Source organism: Heteronotia binoei, chromosome 21 (genome assembly GCF_032191835.1).
Source record: "Heteronotia binoei isolate CCM8104 ecotype False Entrance Well chromosome 21, APGP_CSIRO_Hbin_v1, whole genome shotgun sequence".
Taxonomy (NCBI): Eukaryota; Metazoa; Chordata; class Lepidosauria; order Squamata; family Gekkonidae; genus Heteronotia; species Heteronotia binoei.
The window spans coordinates 17,077,619-17,099,602 of record NC_083243.1 but is presented as its reverse complement, the minus strand read 5'-3'; the positions used below and the strand labels follow the sequence as shown (position 1 = coordinate 17,099,602).

At 49.4% G+C, this 21,984-nt stretch overlaps 1 protein-coding gene across 1 annotated transcript; it reads right to left on the bottom strand.

Annotated features, from left to right (window-relative positions):
* Positions 1-12,672: 12,672 nt before the first annotated feature.
* Positions 12,673-17,779, bottom strand: LOC132589014 (uncharacterized). Its single transcript, XM_060261528.1, has 2 exons — positions 17,596-17,779; positions 12,673-14,394 (listed from the first exon to the last, which is right to left on the bottom strand). Exon 2 carries the CDS (start codon positions 14,329-14,331, stop codon positions 13,480-13,482), a length of 852 nt encoding a protein of 283 aa, XP_060117511.1. The 5' UTR covers positions 14,332-14,394; positions 17,596-17,779; the 3' UTR covers positions 12,673-13,479.
* Positions 17,780-21,984: the final 4,205 nt, after the last annotated feature.

Here is a 21,984-nt window from a genome sequence, read left to right as displayed (position 1 = left end):
CTGCTGTGAGAGCCCTCTCAGCCCCATTCACCTCACAGAGTGTCTGTTGTGGGGGAAGAAGATAAAAGAGATTGAACATATGAAGCTGCCTTATACTGAATCAGACCCTCGGTCCAACAAAGTCAGTATTGTCTACTCAGACTGGCAGCGGCTCTCCAGGGTCTCAAGCTGAGATTTTTCACACCTATTTGCCTGGACCCTTTTTAGTTGGAGATGCCGGGGATTGAACCAGAGACCTTCTGCTAACCAAGCAGATGCTCTACCACTGAGCCACCGTCCCTCCCCTAAGCCACTCTGAGTCTCTGATTCAGAGAGAAGGGCAGGGTATAAATCTGTAATCTTCTTCTTCCATGGAAAAATTGTCTTCCCCAAAACCAGTCCCTGGCACCAAAAAGGTTGGGGGCTACTGCTCAAGATGACAGAGATCAGTTCTCCAGCAGAAAATGGCTACTTTGGACTAAGAACCTGCTTGGAACTTTGAAGTGTGAAGCGGTGTGGGATCTGTGAGAAATCTCTGCCAGGAATATAGCTTGGATAAAGCTTCTAATGAAAACGGAGTCCTAGATATTCCAGAAATGCTCGTTAGCTGTGTGGCTGTATGCCTGAAGAAGAAGAGATTAGATTTATACCCCACCCTATACTCTGAATGTCACCGTCTCAGAGTGGCTTACAATCTCCTGTACTCCCCTCCCCCCCATGACAAACACCCTGTGAGGTAGTTGGGGCTGAGAGAGCTCTTACAGCAGCTGCCCTTGGACAGCTCTGCGAGAGCAATGGCTGACCCAAGGCTATTCCAGCAGCCACAAGTGGAGGAGTGGGGAATCAAACCCAGTACTCCCAGATAAGAGTCCACACACTTAAACCAGCGGTGTCAAACTTATTTGTTATGAGGGCCAGATCTGACATAAATGAGACCTTGTTAGGCCAGGCCAAACTAGGTGACTGCCTAGGGCGCCTGCCTTCTGAGGGTGCCAAAGTGGGTGCCCCCATGTGACTCGATGTTATCAGAGTATTGGGGAAGGGTGCTAGAAGTTAGTGTTTCCTAGGGTGCCAGATGGTCCCTGGCCAGCCCTATCCTCCGGACAGATCTAGATGGGGGTAGCCATGTGAGTCTGTCCGCAGCAGTAGAACAGAGCAAGAAGTGAGCAGCGTCTCATGAAAAATTCAATTTTGTTAGTCTTTAGTTGCTAACTGTACTCTTGCTCTGGCCTCCAGGCTACAGAGATCATTTCCCCTGGAGAAAATGGCTGCTTTGGAGGATGGACTCTGTAGCATTATACCCTCCTGAGGTCTCTCCCCTCCCCAAATTCTACCTTCTCCAGGCTCAACCTCTCAAAAACTCCAACAATTTTCTATCTCAGAATTAGCAACCCTGTTTTCCCGCCAAAAGTAGCTGCCCACATAAATTGGCTTTTTTTTTTTTTTTTTGAGCAGGAATGCACAGGAACACAGTTCTGGCTGGCTTGGCATCGGTGGGTGTGGCCCAATATGCAAATGAGTTCCTGTTGGGCTTTTTCTACAAAAAAAACCCTGTGGAAAACAATGGTGACATCAGGGGGTGTGGGCTAATGTGCAAATGAGTTCCTGCTCAGCTTTTTCTACAAAAAAAAATCCCTGTGGGAAACAATGGTGACATCAGGGGGTGTGGCCTAATGTGCAAATAAATTCCTGCTGTGCTTTTCCTACCAATCCAATATCATTTTCTTTTAAGGTTGCCAAGACCAATTCAAGAAATATCTGGGGACTTTGGGGGTGGAGCCAGGAGCAAGGTTTTGGAGCAAGGAGCAACAAGCATAATTGAACTCCAAGGGAGTTCCGGCCATCACATTTAAAGGGACAGCACACCTTTTTAAATGCCTTACTTCCATAGGAAATAATGAAGGATAGGGGCACCTTCTTTTGGGGCTCATAGAATTGAACCCCCTGGTCCAATCGTTTTGAAACTTGTGGGGTATTTTGGGGAGAGGCACTGGATGCTATACTGAAAATATGGTGCCTCTACTGCAAGAAACAGCCCCCTCCAGAGCCTCCGATACCCGTGGATCAATTTCCCATTATTCCCTATGGGAATCGTTCTCCATAGGGAATAATTGTGCAGTAGACATTTCCACCACCCCCAGCAGGGCGGGGCTCCAAACCTGGGGGTTGGCAACCCTCTCTCTCTCTCTCTCTCTTACACACACACACACATTTACTGGGTCTGGTTCCTCCACAACAACATCTCAGAATGACGGGGGCTGCGCTGCTCTCTCGCTCTTTCACACACACACACACACTCTTAGTTGCTCTGAAACGAAAGCAAAACAAACCGAGGGACTGTGTTGCTGACCTTTCCCATGAAGTACTTCCTGCTCAACTTTAAAGGTACACACACACACACACACACACACACACATTTTGAAACGGGACCTGTTTGCAGGTTTCTAAACCTGCCGGAGATCTAGAGCTTCATGGTGGCTGTGGGGGCGGGGCTTCCCCTGCCGGCCAGCTTGCTGGGGGCGGGGGAAGCCTGTAAAACCGGGGGATCCCCCACTGGGACCTAGGGATTGGGAAGCCTATCTTCTTTACACACAGGCCTTGGATTCAGCAGGTGCTCACAGGAGTTCAGCTCCTGAACCTTTCTGAGGGTCCCCCCTCCTTCTCCCCACCTTGCCCATTGCATAGTAGGTGCAGCTGCATAACAATCCTTGGATGAGCTCCACCACCTATTTTTCTACAAAATGACCCCTGTTTACACACAATGCACAACTGAACAATGCCAATATTTATCGGACGCGCCCACTCCCAGCAGAGACCGTTTAGAAGGCAGCATGGCCAGAACAGTGACTCATTCAGAGACATCAGGCAGCCTCCCCTGTCAGGCCACAGGGGCCTTCATAGTTCACTTTCCGCAACACAGTATAAGAACGGCTTTCTTTAATATCCAGACATAGCATGGGCGGGATTGTCATTCCTGCCCTGACTTTGCTTAATTTTAGACCCCGGTTTGACGCTTCGATTTATACGTGTCTCCTGACTTCATGAGAGAAACGTTCTATGAGCGCCCCTGTGAATTTACCTATAGCCGTGCCAACGACATTAATAGACAGTGTGGTGATTAATAACTGTCCACCTCGCCAGAAGAACTTCTCCTGTCGCATCAAGAATTCTGGGGACTCCAGAGTCTCTCTGGCTTCGAATCCCTTTGGATTAATCTGCAGAGTGAAGCCCTTTGGCGTCTGTGATATCAAAGGAAGCTCGGGACATAAAGCGACATGCAGTTTCTTTTACGCATGGCATTCTTGTGGTGTCATGTCTGCTGGGGAGATCCAAAATTAACCTTTGCCCCAACCCTGCCCACCACCCCCCACCACCCTCCTCTGCTGACTTTTCTCCCTCTTGCTTTGAAAACTGATCCTTTGACTGTTCAAAACAGAAGTGGACGGAAATAGTTTATGGGAAATCCAGGTAAGCTTGGCTAGAAAAAAAAAATTACAGTGCAGTTTGAAGTAGATTCATACCTTTCTAAGTCAATTACACATGGAATTCACTGCCACAGGAGGTGGTGGCAGCTACAAGCATAGACAGCTTCAAGAGCGAAATTGGATAAACATCTGGAGCAGAGAGGTCCATCAGTGGCTATTAGCCACATGGTATTGATGCAACTCTCTGTCTGGGGCAAGTGATGGCCTGTATTATTGGTGCCTGGGGGGGCGCACAGTGGGAGAGCTTTTAGTGTCCTGGTCCCACTGGTGGACCTCCTGATAGCACCTGGTTTTTTGGCCACTGTGTGACACAGAGTGCTGGATTGGGTGGGCTATTGGTCTGATCCAACATGGCTTCTCTTATGTTCTTAAATTCACTGGATATAGAAGTGTATATTGCTACCTAGGTTTGCACTGTTGGCAGCAAAGGAACCAAAGTTGCTTGTGAAATGCCCTGCCTTCTCTGAAACTAGGGCTGTCAAGCCCCCGGTCCAAGTGGGGAATCCCTGCCCAGGAGGAGCGGGAAATCTCCCGCCCAGGAGGTTCTCAACCCACCGGTTCACATTTGGCTGGCGGGGGGAACCTCCCCCTGCGTCGCTGGCGCGATGATGTCACCCAGAAGTGATATTATCAAAATGGTGGCACCCATGCGGGGCCGCTCGCTCTAGGCGTTTCCGGGAAAACTTTATGGTCTAGCCATTTGGGAGGTAAAACTCTATGGTACAAAAGGCACTATAGAGTTTTAACACACACACACACACCCCCCAAATGGCTAGAGCATCCAGGAAAGCCATAGAATTTTTCCCGGAAATGCCTAGAGCGGCCCTGCACGGGCACTGCCATTTTGATGACGTCACTTGTGGGTGACGTCATTTTGTCGCGCGTGCGCATCATGTACACAAATGTCCCCCGCCAGGGGATGAAGAGGATTTGGCAACCCTATCTGAAACCGTTGTTGACATTACAGCGTCTGTGACAGACCAGGCCTTTGTCTGCTAGCTGGCTCCAGCCCTGCCCATCCCTTCCCAGTATGCTGACCTGAAGGGGCCATTCCATTGTGCTGCCTCAGGTTTCGCTGCCACCACTGACCTTGTCTGGGGCTCTGGTTAGGTGGGACAGCCCCCTCACCTCCCTCTGGAGTCACTAGGAACCCCACCGAGGGGTTCCCAGGGATCTCTGGGGCTCCCCTGGAGAGTTGGCAACCTGCTATTCCATCACTTCTCTTTACCTTAGGGATTCCCCAGACCACTGCTAGCGTTCCAAGCAGTTGGAGGAACTAGGTGGTACAGAGGGACTACAGATTGTAACTATCAAAATATTTATTTACAGTATAACTATTTACAGGCAATTTAAAAAGTGAACCGAAGACACAAATCAAAGTAGGGGAGGAAACGCTCCTTCTCTCCCTGTTTTAATACTTGCCCTAACTGGATGACATGCAGGGCAGGCATCTTACTTAGACTGTTGTAAGCTTCAACCAGGCCTTACTGAGACGGTTGCCAAATTAACTGAGGGTTTCCTGCCCAAAATCACTATTATACAGGGCTTTTATTTGTAGCAGGTACACTTTTGCATATTAGGCCACACACCCCTGATGTAGCCAATCCTCCTGAAGCTTCCAGTAGGCCCTGTACTAAGAGCCCTGTAAGCTCTTGGAGGATTGGCTACATACAAGGGGTGTGGCCTAATATGCAAAGGAGTCCCTGCTATTAAAAAAGCCCTGCTAATGGAGTTCCCACCCAGAAGCTGGTTTACCCTCCTGCGGTATTCTCCTGAAGGACTTCCTGGCCCTCTAGGAGGCCTCCTCAGAATTGGTGTTTCCAGACAGGAGGGAAGGAGGAGACTAGGCCAAGGCCTGTCCCCAGTTTGACAGCCTCCTCCCAGTCAACTCCCAGTTAAGGCTGCCAAGTTCCCCCCGCCCCAGAGGTTCCCGACTTACTGGCTCGCATTGGGCTGGCAGGGGGATCCTCCCCCGACATCACTTGCAGTGACATCATCGCGCCGGCGACGTTGTGTGCTGGCCGCTCTAGGAGCTTCCGGGAAAATTCTATGGTTTTCCTGGACACTCTAGCAATTTGGTAGGGAAAACTCTATGGTACCTATTGTACCTGTGCCCTCCACAGTTCCCACCTGCAAATCTCCAAGAATTTCCTAACCCAAAGATGGCTCCCCTGACCAATAGCCATACTGCATAAGTAGGCTTCCCAAACCCCCCGCCCTGCCGGGGACCCCCCGAATTAGCAGCCTCCTCCCCCGCTCTCCAAAAATCCGGAAGCGGGCAGGGGAACGGCCCCGTGTCTCTTTCCCTGCCTGCCTCCCTTGCAGGCTTCAGGCTCTTCCCTTCCTCCGGGTCACAAAGACCCGCCCACCGCTGGCCTCCTATTTGCTCCAGTCCGGCCTCCCTTCGCGAGGTGCATGCTGGGACTCGTAGTCCTTGCGTCCGGGTGGCGTCTCCTCGGAGAGTCTGGCCAGCTGGGGGGGGGGGGAAGCTCCGCCACCAGAGGACCATGTGCGTTTCTACCTCCGGAGGCTTCAGTCGCTGATTGAAAGGCTTCCTCTTGGGATGGTGTGTCTGTGTTACTTTGAAGAAGTTGGCAGCAACTCATGAGTAGAGAGGCCAATCCCCCTTCAGTCGCCAGAAATAGGGGGGAGGGAGTCGTCTGTTGAGCACTTTATTATTCTCTATGTGGATTCTCATAGGGTATAATGTGGAATTGGTCTGGAGGTTTCGAGGGCTCTAAAGGAGCTGTTTTTTGAGGTAGAGGCACCAAATTTTCAGTATAGTATCTAGTGACTCTCCCCAAAATATCCCCCAAGTTTCAAAATGATTGGACCATGGGGTCCAATTCTATGAGCCCCAAAAGAAGGTGCCCCTATCCTTCATTATTTCCTATGGAAGGAAGACATTTAAAAAGGTGTGCGGTCCCTTTAAATGTGATGGCCAGAACTCCCTTGGAGTTCAATTATGCTTGTCACACCCTTGTTCCTGGCTCCACCCCCAAAGTCTCCTGGCTCCACCCCCAAAGTTCCCAGATATTTCTTGAATTGGACTTGGCAACCCTATGCATAAGATAGCTTCATATGTTCGCGTGGAGATGTGGATTCTAACCATGCCTCTGCATCATTCCCCACTAGCGTCTCTGTAAAAACCCACAGGTGACCGCTTGGGCGTTGTCAAAAAATCTTTACAGTGGCCCTGAGAAACAAGCGTTCTGATTTTCTGCTCCAAACCTTTAAGCACCCTAGTCCTGGAGGAAAAGATTCATGCCTGTGCAAAATACAGATCTGAACACATGAGAGCCAGTATGACATAGTGGTTAAGTGTGCGGACTCTTATCTGGGAGAACTGGGTTTGATTCCCCACTCCTTCACTCGCAGCTGCTAGAACGGCCTTGGGTCAGCCATAGCTTTCATAGGAGTTGTCTTTGAAAGGTTGCTGGACCTTGGGCCATTCGCACACTTTCAAGCTAGCCAGCCTCGCCGGATTGTTGTGAGGATAAAATAGTGGATCGGCAGACCACATATGGTGCCCTGAACTTTGTGGGTGAAGGGTAGGATTTTTTAAAAGCCCCAAATAGACCTGGCTGTCACAATAAGCTGAAGCAAGACTCAAAAGATATGTGATCAATCTCCTAAACTGTCTTCCCTCCATCAGGGGCTAGCCAACCTACAGATGGGGCCTAGAGCTCTCCTTAAGGTTGCCAAGTCCAATTTAAGAACTATCTGGGGACTTTGGGGGTGGAGCCAGGAGACATTAGGGGTGGAGCCAAGATCAAGGCTGTGACAAGCATAGTTGAACTCCAAAGGGAGTTCTAGCCATCACATTTAAAGGGACGGCACACCTTTTCAATGCCTTCCTTCCATAGGAAATAATGAAAGATAGGGGCACCTTCTTTTGGGGCTCATAGAATTGGACCCCCTGGTCCAATCATTTTGAAATTTGGGGGATATTTTGGGGGGAGGCACTAGATGCTGTACTGAAAATTTGGTGCCTCTACCTCAAAAACAGCTCCCCCCCCCAGAGCCCCAGATACCCGCAGATCAATTCTCCATTATTTTCTAAGGGAATAAATCTCCATAGAGAATAACAGAGTTCCCAGCATACATTTCCCTCCCCTCCCCCTGATTTCTGACGACCCTGAAGCGGGGGGAGGGCCTCCAAACCGGGGGATCCCCTGCCCCCACCTGGGGATTGGCAACCCTAGATCTCCTGGAATTACAGCTAGTCTCCATCCAATAGAGATCAGCTCCCCTGGAGAAAATGGCTGCCTTGGAGGGTGGATGCTATGGGATCATGCCCTCCTTGAGGTTCACCCCATCCCCAAACCCTGTCCTCCCCAACGGAGGAATATCCCAACTTGGCAACCATATACCCAGGGCTTGTCTTGTAGCAGGAACTCCCTTGCATATTAGGCCACACAACCCCTGGTGTAGCCAATCCTCTGAGAGCTTACACAGTAGGCCCTGTACTAAGAGCCCGGTAAGCTCTTGGAGGATTGGCTACATCAGGGAGTGTGGCCTCATATGCAAAGGAGTTCCTGCTACAAAAAAAAAGCCCTGCGTATACCACAACCGAAACAACAAACCCGGATTCCTCTTTAAAACTGCGCAACCTTCATTAAACCACCGAAGAAAGCTCTGCATCGTGTCGAGCGTGAAGAGAGCAGTAGATGCCACCAGAACTCTACACAAGATGAAGTTGTCCATGTCCTCCTAGAAAGGGAGAATTCAGCGTCCAACAGCAAACAGTTCCACGGGGACTATGCGTAGCACTGTAAAATATTTGTTGGGAGGGGGGCTGTGGTTCTTTCCCCCCTTCCCTGCTCCCGCATGTGGGGAGCCAACGCATGCCTTTGATTTCTGTTTATGGCCCCCACGTCGAGCGATCTGTCTTATTGGCACCGAGATGACTATTTTTAAATGATGCGGCAGCTGCCTCGGCACATAGCTCAAAGATTTATGCTCTGGCTTCTGGCGGGAAGGGGGGGGGGAATTCTGGACCACAGTCCCTACCGTTGATCCCATATACAGATATGGGCCTTCAGAAATTCGTCCCAGGCCATCCTGAGTGCAGAATCTTCGGGAGCTAAAAAGAGTCTGTGAGGTAACTGAGGAAGGCAGGCCCAGGGCAGGCCTGGCAGTAAAATCTATCTGATTTCCCTTTCAGAACACGGAGAAGGACCACGCACGGCCAGGCTCACAGGCCATCTGGCACAGGCATTACCAGGCTGGGAAATACCTGGAGATTTGGGAGGTGGAGCCTCCGGAAGGTGGGATTTGAGAAGGGGGGGACCTCACAGAGTCCACCCTCCAAAGCAGCCATTTTCTCCAAGGGAACTGATTTGGTCGTCTGATCTCCTGATGGCACTTGGGGGTTTTTTTGGCCACTGTGTGACATAGAGTGTTGGACTGGATGGGCCATTGGCCTGACCCGACATGGCTTCTCTTATGTTCTTATGTGACACAGAGTGTTGGACTGGATGGGCCATTGGCCTGACCCAACATGGCTTCTCTTATGTTCTTATGTGTGACACAGAGTGTTGGACTGGATGGGCCATTGGCCTGACCCAACATGGCTTCTCTTATGTTCTTATGTGTGACACAGAGTGTTGGACTGGATGGGCCACTGGCCTGATCCAACATGGCTTCTCTTATGTTCTTATGTGACACAGAGTGTTGGACTGGATGGGCCACTGGCCTGATCCAACATGGCTTCTCTTATGTTCTTATGTTTTGGAAAATACCTGGAGACTTTGGGGGTGGTGCCAGGAGAGAGCGGTGTTTGGAGAGGGGCCTCAGCATGGTACAATGCCATATAGCCCACCCTTCCAAGCAGCCATTTCTCCAGGAGAGCCAATCTCTTTAAAATGCTCTTCCTGCTCAATCAGCTGCTGCCCAGACTGGAAATTTAGAAGAAAGTGGTAGCCATGGACGGTGCTTGGGAGTAGGCCAAGTAGGTGGCCGCCTAGGGCGCGGCAAAGGACTTGAAGCCCTCCAAGGAAAGAAAATCAGAATTCTGGATCCAAGTTTCCTGAAGGCAGAGTATGTTGTGGCTAGAAAGAAATGACAAGAAGTCAGAATCATACAACTAATTACTCCAGCCTCCCAGGTTCCAAGATAGGATCTTTAGTTGTCCGTCTGCAGCTGACATTGTATTCAAACCACCCTCATTGTCTAAAAAGACACAGCCATTTTTGCTTGTTAAAGCACCTTCCTGGGTTTTATGGCTACTCACAATGCGTTCTTGAAGGGTATTAGGTAGTTCTTTTCCAAGGTTCTCTTGCTGGAGGTTGATGGGGCTGCCTTTTGTGCTATTTAAGCCTGCTGACATCAGCGATGGTGGTGGCTGAGCAGTCAACTTGGATGGAGAATACCCAGATACACGAGGCGATGGGGGAGCAGCTGACCCCGTGTCGTGTTGAGGAAAGTCATTTGGTGTATCTTAGATGCTCCAGTCTAGTAGTTATATCCTTGTTATACCTTACATGATACTTTGTATGTTTTAACTTCTAGTTTGCTTTCCTTTTTCTTGAGATTTTTGTAGATTTGTAACAGCCAATGGCTAATCACAATGAATGAATGAACTGAGAACTGAGGCTAGGGGACACCGCCGGGCACCCCCTCTTCCCCCGTGTGTCATGTGTGCTTCTTGGAGCCTGCCTTCCCCAACGGAAAGCAGGCTTCCTGGAGTGCAGATGCTACCCAGCTGGTTTCGCATTCCCTAGGTCTGTTACAGACCCGGGAAACACGAATGCAGACGGCACCTGTACAGTGTGCTCCTCGGAGCCCGGCATAGGGTTGCCAAGTCCAATTCAAGAAATATCTGGGGATGGGGCCAGGAGACTTTGGGGGTGGAGCCAGGAGACATTGGGGCGGAGCCAGGAGACATTGGGGGCGGAGCCAGGAGACATTGGGGGCGGAGCCAGGAGACATTGGGGGCGGAGCCAGGAGCACGGGTGTGACAAGCAGAATTGAACTCCAAGGGAGTTCTGGCCATCACATTTAAAGGGGCAGCACACCTTTTAAAATGCCTTCCTTCCGTAGAAAATAATGAAGGATAGGGGCGCCTTCTTTTGGGGCTTGTAGAATTGGACCCCCTGGTCCAATACTTTTGAAACTTGGGGGGCATTTTGGGAAGAGGCACTAGATGCTATACTGAAAATTTAGCACCTCTACCTCAAAAAAACAGCCCCCCCCAGAGCCCCCGATACCCGCAGATCAATTCCCCATCATTCCTTATGGGAATTGTTCATGGAGGTGCATAATGGCTGTGGGGGTGGGGCTTCCCCCGCCGGCCAGCTGGCTGGGGGAGGGGGGAAGCCTGTAAAACCAGGGGATCGGGAAGCCTAGCCTGGCAGGGATAAATCAACCAATTGTAAAAGCTGAAGAAGAGCCAATTACAGCTGACGAAGTTGCATGCTGCCATTTCCATCCTTCCTGCTCTATTTTGACAGAGCTATAGGGTGGGAACCATGGCTCAGGGGTACAGCATCTTTCTCGCACGCACAAAGTCTTGTCACTGGCACCTCCAGCTAAAAGGATCGAGTAGAAAGAGTCATGTGAAGGTCTTGGCCCTGGCACCTCCAGCTAAAAAGATCAAGTAGTATTCTTGTTGGGTTTCTGATGCAATTTCACATCCTGTTGTCATAAGTTAATTAAGTGTTTGTATATGCATGCTGATGTTTAGCCAGTGAGTGGTAGAGCCAATGAGAATGTCTGCACATACTTCCCGCCAAGGCTAGGTGTCAAAATGCATAGTGACCATTGAGGAAGAGCCAAAATAGGCTAATCCATATATTTGGGTGGTGGTCTGAGGGAAACCATTAAGAACATAAGAACATAAGAGAAGCCATGTTAGATCAGGCCAATGGCCCATCCAGTCCAACATTCTGTGTCACACAGCGGCCAAATATATATATATATATATATATATATACACACACACACACACACACACACACACACACACACACTGTGGCTAATAGCCACTGATGGACCTCTGCTCCATATTTTTATCTAACCCCTTCTTGAAGGTGGCTATGCTTGTGGACGCCACCACCTCCTGTGGCAGTGAATTCCACATGTTAATCACCCTTTGGGTGAAGAAGTACTTCCTTTTATCCGTTTTAACCTGTCTGCTCAGCAATTTCATCGAATGCCCACGAGTTCTTGTATTCAAGTCCATTTGGTCAGTTTTATTGCCCTTTGTGTAAAGTCCTCAGATCTCCATGCAGTTAGAGTTTGGAATCCAGAGAGAGTCGACATGTAGTCTAGAGACTAGATAGGATATTGAATCCTTCTTTGTTTTCTAGTAATCCCAGTCAACCCTTTCCTCATTAGAAAAGTAAACTACTTATATTCTTAAGCTAAACCGTGTGCCTGGCTGTTATTTCGTGGTCCTCTCTACGTTACTCTGCTAAAGGTATATGTAAACGCCAACAATTCTCACAATTTTTATTGCTTAATCTCACAATTTTTTTTAAAAAAAATTCAAATTTAAAATAAAAAAACCCTGTAGATTAAAAATGTAAATAGCTTCAACTTTCTTCATTTCTCCTACAATTCTCTGTTCTTTAATTTTTTTTTGGGGGGGGGGGTGATGCTAGGGTTGCCAAGTCCAATTTAAGAAATATCTGGGGACTTTGGGGGTGGAGCCAGGAGACATTGGGGCGGAGCCAAGAGCAAGGGTGTGACAAGCATAATTGAACTTCAAGGGAGTTCTGGCCATCACATTTAAAGGGACTGCACAAAATTTTAAATGCCTTCCTTCCATAGGAAATAATGAAGGATAGGGGCACCTTCTTTTGGGGCTCATAGAATTGGACCCCCTGGTCCAATCTTTTTGAAACTTGGGAGGTATTTTGGGGAGAGGCACTAGATGCTATACTGAAAATTTGGTGCCTCTAGCTCAAAAAACAGCCCCCAGAGCCCCCGATACCCGCGGATCAATTCCCCATTGTTCCCTATGGGAATCGTTCATGGAGGTGCATGATGGCTCTGGGGGCGGGGCTTCCCCCGCTGGCCAGCTGTCTGGGGGAGGGGGGAAGCCTGTAAAACCGGGGGATCCCCCTCTGGGACCTGGGGATTGGGAAGCCTAGGTGATGCTCATGAACAGCTCGCCTAGGGCACCCAAAACCCTAGCAAACGACCCTGGTGGTAGCTTCAGTTATTTCGCTATGCTAAAAGAGACAGAAGCCATGCAAAAGTAGATTAAAAGGCCATGTTTATTGACACATTTTAAAAACAATCATTTCTTGCAGCAGCGGATGCTTGCTAGCTTTTCAAGGTCACGATCTGTAGAGCTCCAACGGACCTCTGAGGGTTTTTTTTTTAAAACACTGTGCCCAGTAATAAGGTGGTTGTAAACCTTGTGAGTGTGATTGTAGGTGAAGTGAACCAAAGCAAGAGTTTAAATTTTAAAAGTGTGATACAAGATACCATATTTGTGCTGTGAGGATCATGGAAGGCACCGGGGGAAGGGGGGCGGGGTTTAAAAACCAGGCCAATGTATACAAGATTAAAAATCAGGCCAACGTATACAAGCTTAAAAACAACCTCTAAGACAGACACATTCATTTCCAATACCAGGTTTGCCGTTTCTACTCTAGTGGCAAAGTTTTACCATCCGGACCTGTAGATCTTAAAGTCACCTTCAACAGCTGGAAGGCCAGATCTCAGTGAAGTACATAGAAAGAACCAGGGCTTTCTTTGGAGCAGGAACACCTTTGCATATTAGGCCACACACCCCTTATGTAGCCAATCCTCCTGGAACTTACAGTAGGCCCTGGACTAAGAGCCCTGTAAGCTCTTGGACGATTGGCTACATCAGAGGGTGCGGCCTAATAGGCAAAGGAGTTCCTGCTACCAAAAAAAAGCCCTAGAAAGAACCAAGCACTAATAGCGTTTTGAGGTGCTCTTGTTTTCCCTTTGAAATATATATATATATATATATATATATAGCATCCTCTTGCTCTCTTCCCAAGAGTCTCTCCCAGCTTTTATTACTTGTGGTGCATCAAAGTCCGCCCAGGAACCAGAAGGGATCGAAATCAGGGGACTCAACTAAGTTCTCTTGCCTCTGTCCATCAAGTCTGTGGGCACCCTCCTGAGTCCCCAGAGCCCTTGAACAAACCCAAATCTCCTCCTCCTCCATCATTCCCGTGTCAACTCCAGCACCCTTGCCTGCCGGCACCGTCTGTGATGCAGCATCTGAGATACCCACATTCTCTGGAGATTGTTGCTGTGGAGCTGGGTTGGCTGCCTGAGCTCCGATCGCTTCTGCAACGGGCACCTCAGGGTGGGTCTCTTTAGATCCCTTACAGGGCTTAGCTTCTCCTATTACATCCCATGAGTCTAACGTTTCCGGGGGTGGTGGGAGGAAGGCCTCAAAGAGTTTCTTGGGGACCCCCGGCTCCATTTCCAACATGAGGGAGGAGTATAAGTCACATTCAAGGTCAGAACCCTCTCGTGAGAGGCACTCTTCGCACGGCTGACACACGATGTCTGTTCTTGAAAGGGGAGGGTCGCTATCTGCCATGAGCTTCTCAATGAGTTCCATTAATTCAGGGGCTATTTCACCCTTTTCTGAAGCCCCACAGACAACCGTTGAAGACCCAGTGGCCCCTGGTTGGGAGGCCTCTTGCGGTGCCTCTCTCTCTTCACAAATTACCTGGATGTGGCCTTTGTTCCCCTGTTGAATAGGCCGCTTTGTACTATCTTCGACACAATAGGTACGAGTTGTCCTCTGGGAGACGTCAGATGGCGTCTCGCTCGCTGGTTGCGTCTTGTGGATCTCAGGGGTTCTCCCATCCTTGGCTCCTTGATTTTCAGAAGCAGGTGCTTCAGTTTTTGTGCTCAGAATCCCCATGTTTGAAGTTCAGCAACAACCCCTCACTCGTCTGGTATAGACTGGGAAGCTTTTAACAGGAAGCTGCAGAGAGAAGATCGTGAAGACAACATCAGCACTCCTCCAGGGAACATCTCATAGCAGCCTGAAGATGTAGAAACTTGTGGTCTTCTGGGCATGGAACAGGGGTCAAATTTAAAATAATAAACCTGTAAATCTAGGGGTCACTAGGGGCATGGGAGGTCCTGGTAATTTCCTGCATTGTGCAGAGGGTTGGACTAGATGACCCTTGAGGGACCTTCCAACTCTATGATTCTAAACTTTTTTTTTAGCAGGAACGCACAGGAATAGTCCAAACTGGGCTTTTAGGACACTTATCACTCTTTACCCCCAAATAATTGGGTTGTTCTTAAGAGCTGCTAAAAACATGATTCTCAGGTAGGGTTGCCAACTCCAATTCAAGAAATATCTGGGGACTTTGGGAGTGGAGCCAGGAGTCATTGGGGGTGAAGCCCGAAGCAAGGGTGTGACAAGCATTATTGAACTCCAAAGGAGTTCTGGCTTTCACATTTAAAGGGATCGCACACCTTTTTAAATGCCTTCCTTCCATAGGAAATAATGGATAGGGGTACCTTTTTGAGGGGCTCACAGAATTGGATCCCCTGGTCCAATCCTTTTGAAACTTGCGGAGTATGTTGGGGAGAGGCACTGGATGCTATGCTGCAAATTTGGTGCCCCAGCCCCCCCCCCCCCCAAAATCTCCCTCAGAACCCCAGATACCCGCGGATCATTTCTTCATTATTTCCTATGGGAATGAATCTCCATAGGGAATAATAGAGTTCCCAGCAGACATTTCCCTCCCCTCCCCTCGCTTTCTGATGAACCTGAAGCGGGGGGAGGGCTTCCAAACCGGGGGATTCCCTGCCCCCATCTAGGGATTGGAAACCCTATTCTCAGGTGACACCCCCCCCAAAAGAGCCACCCTCATTGTCCTGCACCAATAAACTCGGGTTATTTTCTGTGATTAAAAGTGGCAGTGATATTATAACAAGGGGTGTCATTCTAGCAGGAGCTCCTTTGCATATTAGGCCACGCCCTCCTGATGTAGCCAATCCTCCAAGAGCTTACAAGGCTCTTTTTTGTAAGCTCTTGGGGGATTGGCTATATCGGGGGAGGGGGGTGCGGCTTAATATGCAAAGGAACTCCAGCTAGAATTCCACCCCTGATTATAACTCATTAGAAATACATCCTCTATTATTCCTCTAATATAAATTTATATCCCTGCACACACCTCTTGCCCACAACTACATAAAAAAGGTTGCCACCTTCCCACTATACCCCTGCCCAGGAAGATTTGGAGCCTTCAGTGCCTGCCTACTGTACTGCTAAGAACATAAGAGATGCCATGTTGGATCAGGCCAATGGCCCATTAAGGCAGAGAGTTGCCAGGTCCAATTCAAGAAATATCTTGGGACTTTGGGGGTGGAGCCAGGGGACTTTGGTGGTGGAGCCAGGAGCAAGGTTGTGACAAGCACGATTGAACCCTAAAGAGAGTTCTGGCCATCACATTTAAAGGGACCGCACACCTTTTCGATACCTTCCTTCCATTGGAAAGAATGAAGGATAGGGGTGCCTTCTTTGAGGGCTCATAGAATTGGAGTCCCTGGTCCAATCCTTTTGAAACTTGGAGGGTGTTTTGAGAAGAGGCACCAGATACTATGCAGAAAATTTGGCGCCTCTACCTCAAAAAGGCAGAGCCCTAGATACCCGCAGATCAATTTTCCATTATAGCCTAGGGGAATTAGTCCTCCATAGGGAATAATGGAGTGCCCAACATTTCCCCTCCCCCCCTGCTTTCTGATGCCCCTCAAACGGTGAGAGGGACTCCAAGCCAGGGGATCCCCTGCCCCGACCTTGGGATTGTCAAGATAGAGAGCTCGTGGTTCTATATTTATTTGCCGACCTGGGGATTGGCAACCCTAGTAGTCACGGCCAGAAAATGGCTGCCACAGGAGTAGGAAGAGCCAGTCAGAAAATGGCTGCCCTAGCTTACCTTCACTCACAGTAACATTTAACTGGATGGAAATTTCAGAGCCATTCCAGAATATATTTAAGATTCCAGAATACATTAAAGAAACCCATTTGATTTAGAAGTTTTTTTGTGAGAGCTTCTGAAGATGTTCAACCTCAAAACAGGGAAACTGCTAAGCAAGTTCCAACCCTGGCAAGGATTTTGATGGGAGACCTCCAAAGGATACCAGAGAGAAGCTATCAAACCACTTCTCCGAGTGTCCTTCAGGCACCAGCAAGAGGTTCCAGACAAGAGGACACCATGACCTCCAGGCGAGGGACACAAACACACACACATGCTAGTTTGAGAGCCAGTTTGGTGTAGTGGTTAAGTGTGCGGATTCTTATCTGGAAGAACCGGGTTTGATTCCCCACTCCTCCACTTGCAGCTGCTGGAATGGCCTTGGGTCAGCCATAGCTCTGGCAGAGGTTTTCCTTGAAAGGGCAGCTTCTGGGAGAGCCCTCTCAGCCCCACCCACCTTACATGGTGTCTGTTGAGGGGGAGGAAGGTAAAGGAGATTTGTGAGCCACTTTGAGATTGAAATTCGGAGTGGAGGGCGGGATATAAATCCAGTATCATCATCTGTTGCTGCTGCTAGGTTTGCCAAGCCCAATTCAAAAAATATTTGGGGACTTTGGGGGGTGGAGCCAGGTGGCTTTGGGGGTGGAGCCAGGACACAAGGGTGTGACAAGCATAATTGACCTCCAAAGGGAGTTCTGACCATCACACCTTTTAAATGCCTTCCCTCCATTGGAAATAATGAAGGATAGGGGCACCTTCTTTGGGGGAATTGGACCCCCTGGTCCAATCCTTTTGAAACTTGGAGGGCGTTTTAAGGAGAGGCATCGGATGCTATGCTGCAAGTTTGGTGCCTCTATCACAAACAACAGCCACACACACACACCCAAGCACCTCACATACCCATGAATCAATTCTCCATCATACCCTAGGGGAATCAGTCTCCATAGGGAATAATGGAGTGCCCAGCAGACACTCCCCTCCCCCCTTGCTTTCTAATGACCCTGAAGTGGGGGGAGGGCCTCCAAACCGGTGGGTCCCCTGCCCCCACCTGGGGATTGGCAGCCCTAACTATTCCACATAGTTTATATAAAGCTTTTTTTAGCCTCCAGGCACCTATGGAATTCTGGCAGAATGTGGTGGCCACGGCCGTAAAACGGCTGCCACAGGAAACAGCGGAGCTGGCCACAGCTTACCTGCAGTCACAGCACAGATTCTTGTGGTGCGGCGGCAGCTCTTGCCAAAGCACTGCTTTTTAAAAGCTGCACAGCCAATCAAATCTCCAGTGGCCAATCAAGACCCTTGCAGGAGAAAAGCTCCACCTGGCCTCGCCTCAAGGGTTGCCTGTTCTAGAGATTTTGGGGGTGGAGCCTTGGGAGGGTGGGGTTTGGGGAGGGTAGAGATTTTGATAGGAAAAGTGCCATAGAGCAAGGGTGGCCAACGGTAGCTCTCCAGATGTTTTTTGCCTACAACTCCTATCAGCCCCAGCCAGCATGGCCAATGGCTGGGGCTGATGGGAGCTGTAGGCAAAAAACAACTGGAGAGCTTCCGTTGGCCACCCCTGCCATAGAGCCCACCTTCAAAAGCAGCCAGTTTGGTGTAGTGGTTAAGTGCGCAGACTCTTACCTGGGAGAACTGGGTTTGATTCCCCACTCCTCTACTTGCACCTCCTGGAATGGCCTTGGGTCAGCCAGAGCTCTCGTAGGAGTTGTCCTTGAAAGGGCAGCTTCTGGGAGAGCTAGGATTGCCTAGTCCAATTCAAGAAATATCTGGGGACTTTGGGGTTGGAGCCAGGAGACTTTGCGGGTGGAGCCAGGATACATTGGGGGTGGAGCCAGGAGCAAAGGTGTGACAAGCATAATTGAACTCCAGAGGGAGTTCTGGCCATCACATTTAAAGGGAAGGCACACCTTTTTAAACACCTTCCTTCCATAGGAAATAATGAAGGATAGGGACACCTTCTTTTGGGGCTCATAGAATTGGACCCCCTGGTCCAATTGTTTTGAAACATGGGGGTATTTTGGGGAGAAGCACTGGATGCTATACTGCAAATTTGGTGCCTCTACCTCAAAAAACAGCCCACCCCCCAGAACCCCAGGTACTCATGGATAAATTTTCCATTATTTCCTATGGGAATAAGTCTCCATAGAGAATAATAGAGTTCCCAGCAGACATTTTCCTCCCCTCTCCCCACTTTCTGATGACCCTGAAGTGGGGAGAGGGCCTTCAAACTAGGGGATCCCCTGCCCCCACCTGGGGATTGGCAACCCTAGGGAAACCTCTCTCAGCCCCACCTACCTCACAGGGTGACTGTTGTGCGGGCGGGGTGGGGGGTGGGAGAAAAGGTAAAGGAGATTGTGACTGCTCTGGCCAAAACCCAGGTGCCATCAGGAGGTCCACCAGCAGAGCCAGATCTCCTGAAGCTCTCCCACTGTTGCCCCCCCAAGTGCCAAGAAGACAGAACATCATTGCCCCAGGCATAAGAGAAACCATGTTGGATCAGGCCAATAGCCCCTCCAGTAACACTTAATGTCACACAGTGGCCAAAATCCAGGAGCCATCAGGAGGTCACCTGCAGAGCCAAAACTCCAGAAGCCCTCCCACTGTTGCCCTCCCCCCCAGAGACAATAATATAGAGCATCACTGTTTTGTGTTCCATCTATACATAGTGGCTAATAACCAGTGAAGGACCTCAACTGCAGATGTTCCTGGATCCTCAATCTTCTACAAGCAACTCTGGTGGTGCTCTAGTCCTCTATCCTAACTGCCTGTGTACAAAGGGAGTGCTCCTCTGAATTAACGAGTGGGAGGGGCTGTGGCTTAGTGGTAGAGCCTCTGCACGGCGTGCAGAAGGTCACAGGTTCAATCCCTGACATCTCCAGTTTAAAAAGGACCGGGAAGTAGGGTGATGATGCCTGAGCATACTGACCTAGGTGGACCTCTAAAGGACTGATTCAGCATAAGGCAATTCCAGGGGTACTTTCTGGTACATGCCAGTCAGTGACAGAAGCAGCAAACCGAAGCTCTGCAACACCAGAAGGTCTTTTAACTTATTGTCAAAAACCAAACAAAAAACCTATAATATAGTGCAAGGGTGTCAAACATGCAGTTCGGGGGGCGAATCAGGCCCCCGGAGGGCTCTTATCAGGCCCCCGAGCAACTGGCTGTCATCTGCTTCCTTCTCTCTCTCTCTCTTGCTTCCTTCTGCATCACAACTTGTTTTGCCAGCTTGTTCAATACAGAGAAAAACCTCTATTTTTTCCATTGGCTGAGGCTCCTCCTTTGGGGAGGAAAGGGGGGAGGAATAGCATGCTTTGCCAGGCTCTCTCAATCACACAGCAGAGCTACTGAGCCAAACCTCTCTTCCTTCTATTGACTGAAGCTCTCCCCCCCCCAGTCCCTGGGGAAGGAAGGAAAGAGCCAGAGCTTCCTTTGCCCAGTTCCCTGGATCCCCTGGGAGAAATACAAAGAAAGCACCTTGAAAACCAATGAGCGCTAACGTTTTAAGGCTGTTTAATTTTTTTTTTTTTAAAAAATATGCATTTGTGTTTGTGTTCTTTATAAAATATGAAGAACCAAGTTGGTGACTACGATGTTCTATATAGGGTTGCCAATCCCCAGGTGGTGGCAGGGGATCCCCCGGTTTGGAGGCCCTCCCCCCGCTTCAGGGTCGTCAGAAAACGGGGGGAAGGGAGGGAAATGTCTGCTGGGAACTCTGTTATTCCCTATGGAGATTTATTCCCATAGAAAATCATGGAGAATTGATCTGCGAGTATCTGGGGCTCTGGGGGGGGGGCTCTTTTTTGGCGTAGAGGCACCAAATTTTCATTAGAGCATCTAGTGCCTCTCCCCAAAATACCCCCCAAGTTTCAAAAGGATTGGACCAGGGGATTCAATTCTATCAGCCCCAAAAGAAGGTGCCCCTATCCTTCATTATTTCCTATGGAAGGAAGGAATTGAAAAGGTGTGCCTTCCCTTTAAATGTGATGGCCAGAACTCCCTTTGGAGTTCAATGATGCTTGTCACAGCCTTGATCTTGGCTCCACCCCTAATGTCTCCTGGCTCCACCCTCAAAGTCCCCAGATATTTCTTGAATTGGACTTGGCAAACCTAGTTCTATAAGGGTTTTTTCCTCACAGTATATCTCTGCTACCTAATCTTAAATAGGTACACACATGGCCCGGCCCGACGTGGCCTGGCTCAACTCAACGTGGCCCGGCCCCTCAAGGTCTCATTTACGTCAGATCCAGCCCTCATAACAAATGAGTTCGACACCCTTGATATAGCGGGTTCGACGCAAGAAAGAGGCGAGGTGGTAGTGATCATAGCTCTTTATTAAGTACAGCAAGGGTAGGGCTGCACGAAAAGCACTGCGGAACTGGGCCAACTTATATACACTTCAAGGTTCCCGCACTAGCATGCCATTGGACCATTCAAACCAGCAGGGGGTCCGTGATTGGAGCAGGGCAAGCAGGGATTTGGATCCTGCTGCCCATTGTTCCTGAGTCCCCAAGCTCAGTCCTAATGGCTCCAATGAGCCAGGCAGGAACACCCATAACAGTCTTCGCTTTGGTCCGCATATGTAACAAAAAGTTACTCTTCTAAATCTACGATATTGTAATCTACTCAATTAAATTGCTGAGCAGTCAGGTTAGAATGGATGAAAAAGTCCTTCTTCACCCAAAGGGTGATTAGCACGTGGAATGCACTGCCAAAGGAGGTGGCGGCGGCTACAAGCATAGCCAGGTTCAAGAGGGGATTGGCTAAACAGACGGAGCAGATCAGCGGCTATTAGCCACAGCGTATTGTTGGAACTCTCTCCCTGGGGCAGTGATGCTCTGTTTTCTGGGTGCCTGGGAGGGGCAACAGTGGGAGGATTTCTAGTGTTCTAGCCCCACTGGTGGACCTCCTGATGGCACCTGGGTTTTTTTGGCCACTGTGTGATGCAAAGTGTTGGACTGGATGGGCCATTGGCCTGATCCAACATGGCTTCTCTTATGTTCTTATGTGACGCAGAGTGTTGGACGGTATGGGCCATTGGCCAGATCCAACATGGCTTCTCTTATGTTCTGATTTGTGACACAGAGTGTTGGAATGGATGGGCCATTGGCCTGATCCAACATGGCTTCTCTTGTGTTCTTATGTGACGCAGAGTGTTGGACTGGATGGGCCATTGGCCTGATCCAACATGGCTTCTCTTATGTTCTTATGTGACGCAGAGTGTTGGACTGGATGGGCCATTGGCCTGATCCAACATGGCTTCTCTTATGTTCTTATGTGACGCAGAGTGTTGGACTGGATGGGCCATTGGCCTGATCCAACATGGCTTCTCTTATGTTCTTATGTGTGACATAGAGTGTTGGACTGGATGGGCCATTGGCCTGATCCAACATGGCTTCTCTTATGTTCTTATGTGTGGCACAGAGTGTTGGAATGGATGGGCCATTGGCCTGATCCAACATGGCTTCTCTTGTGTTCTTAAGTGTGACACAGAGTGTTGGACTAGATGGGCCATGGGCCTGATCCAACATGGCTTCTCTTATGTTCTTAAGTGTGACACAGAGTGTTGTTCTGGATGGGCCATG

Bases quoted from the DNA above. Each gene is read 5' to 3' on its own strand.
- LOC132589014 (XM_060261528.1), bottom strand. From the start codon at position 14,331: ATGGGGATTCTGAGCACAAAAACTGAAGCACCTGCTTCTGAAAATCAA.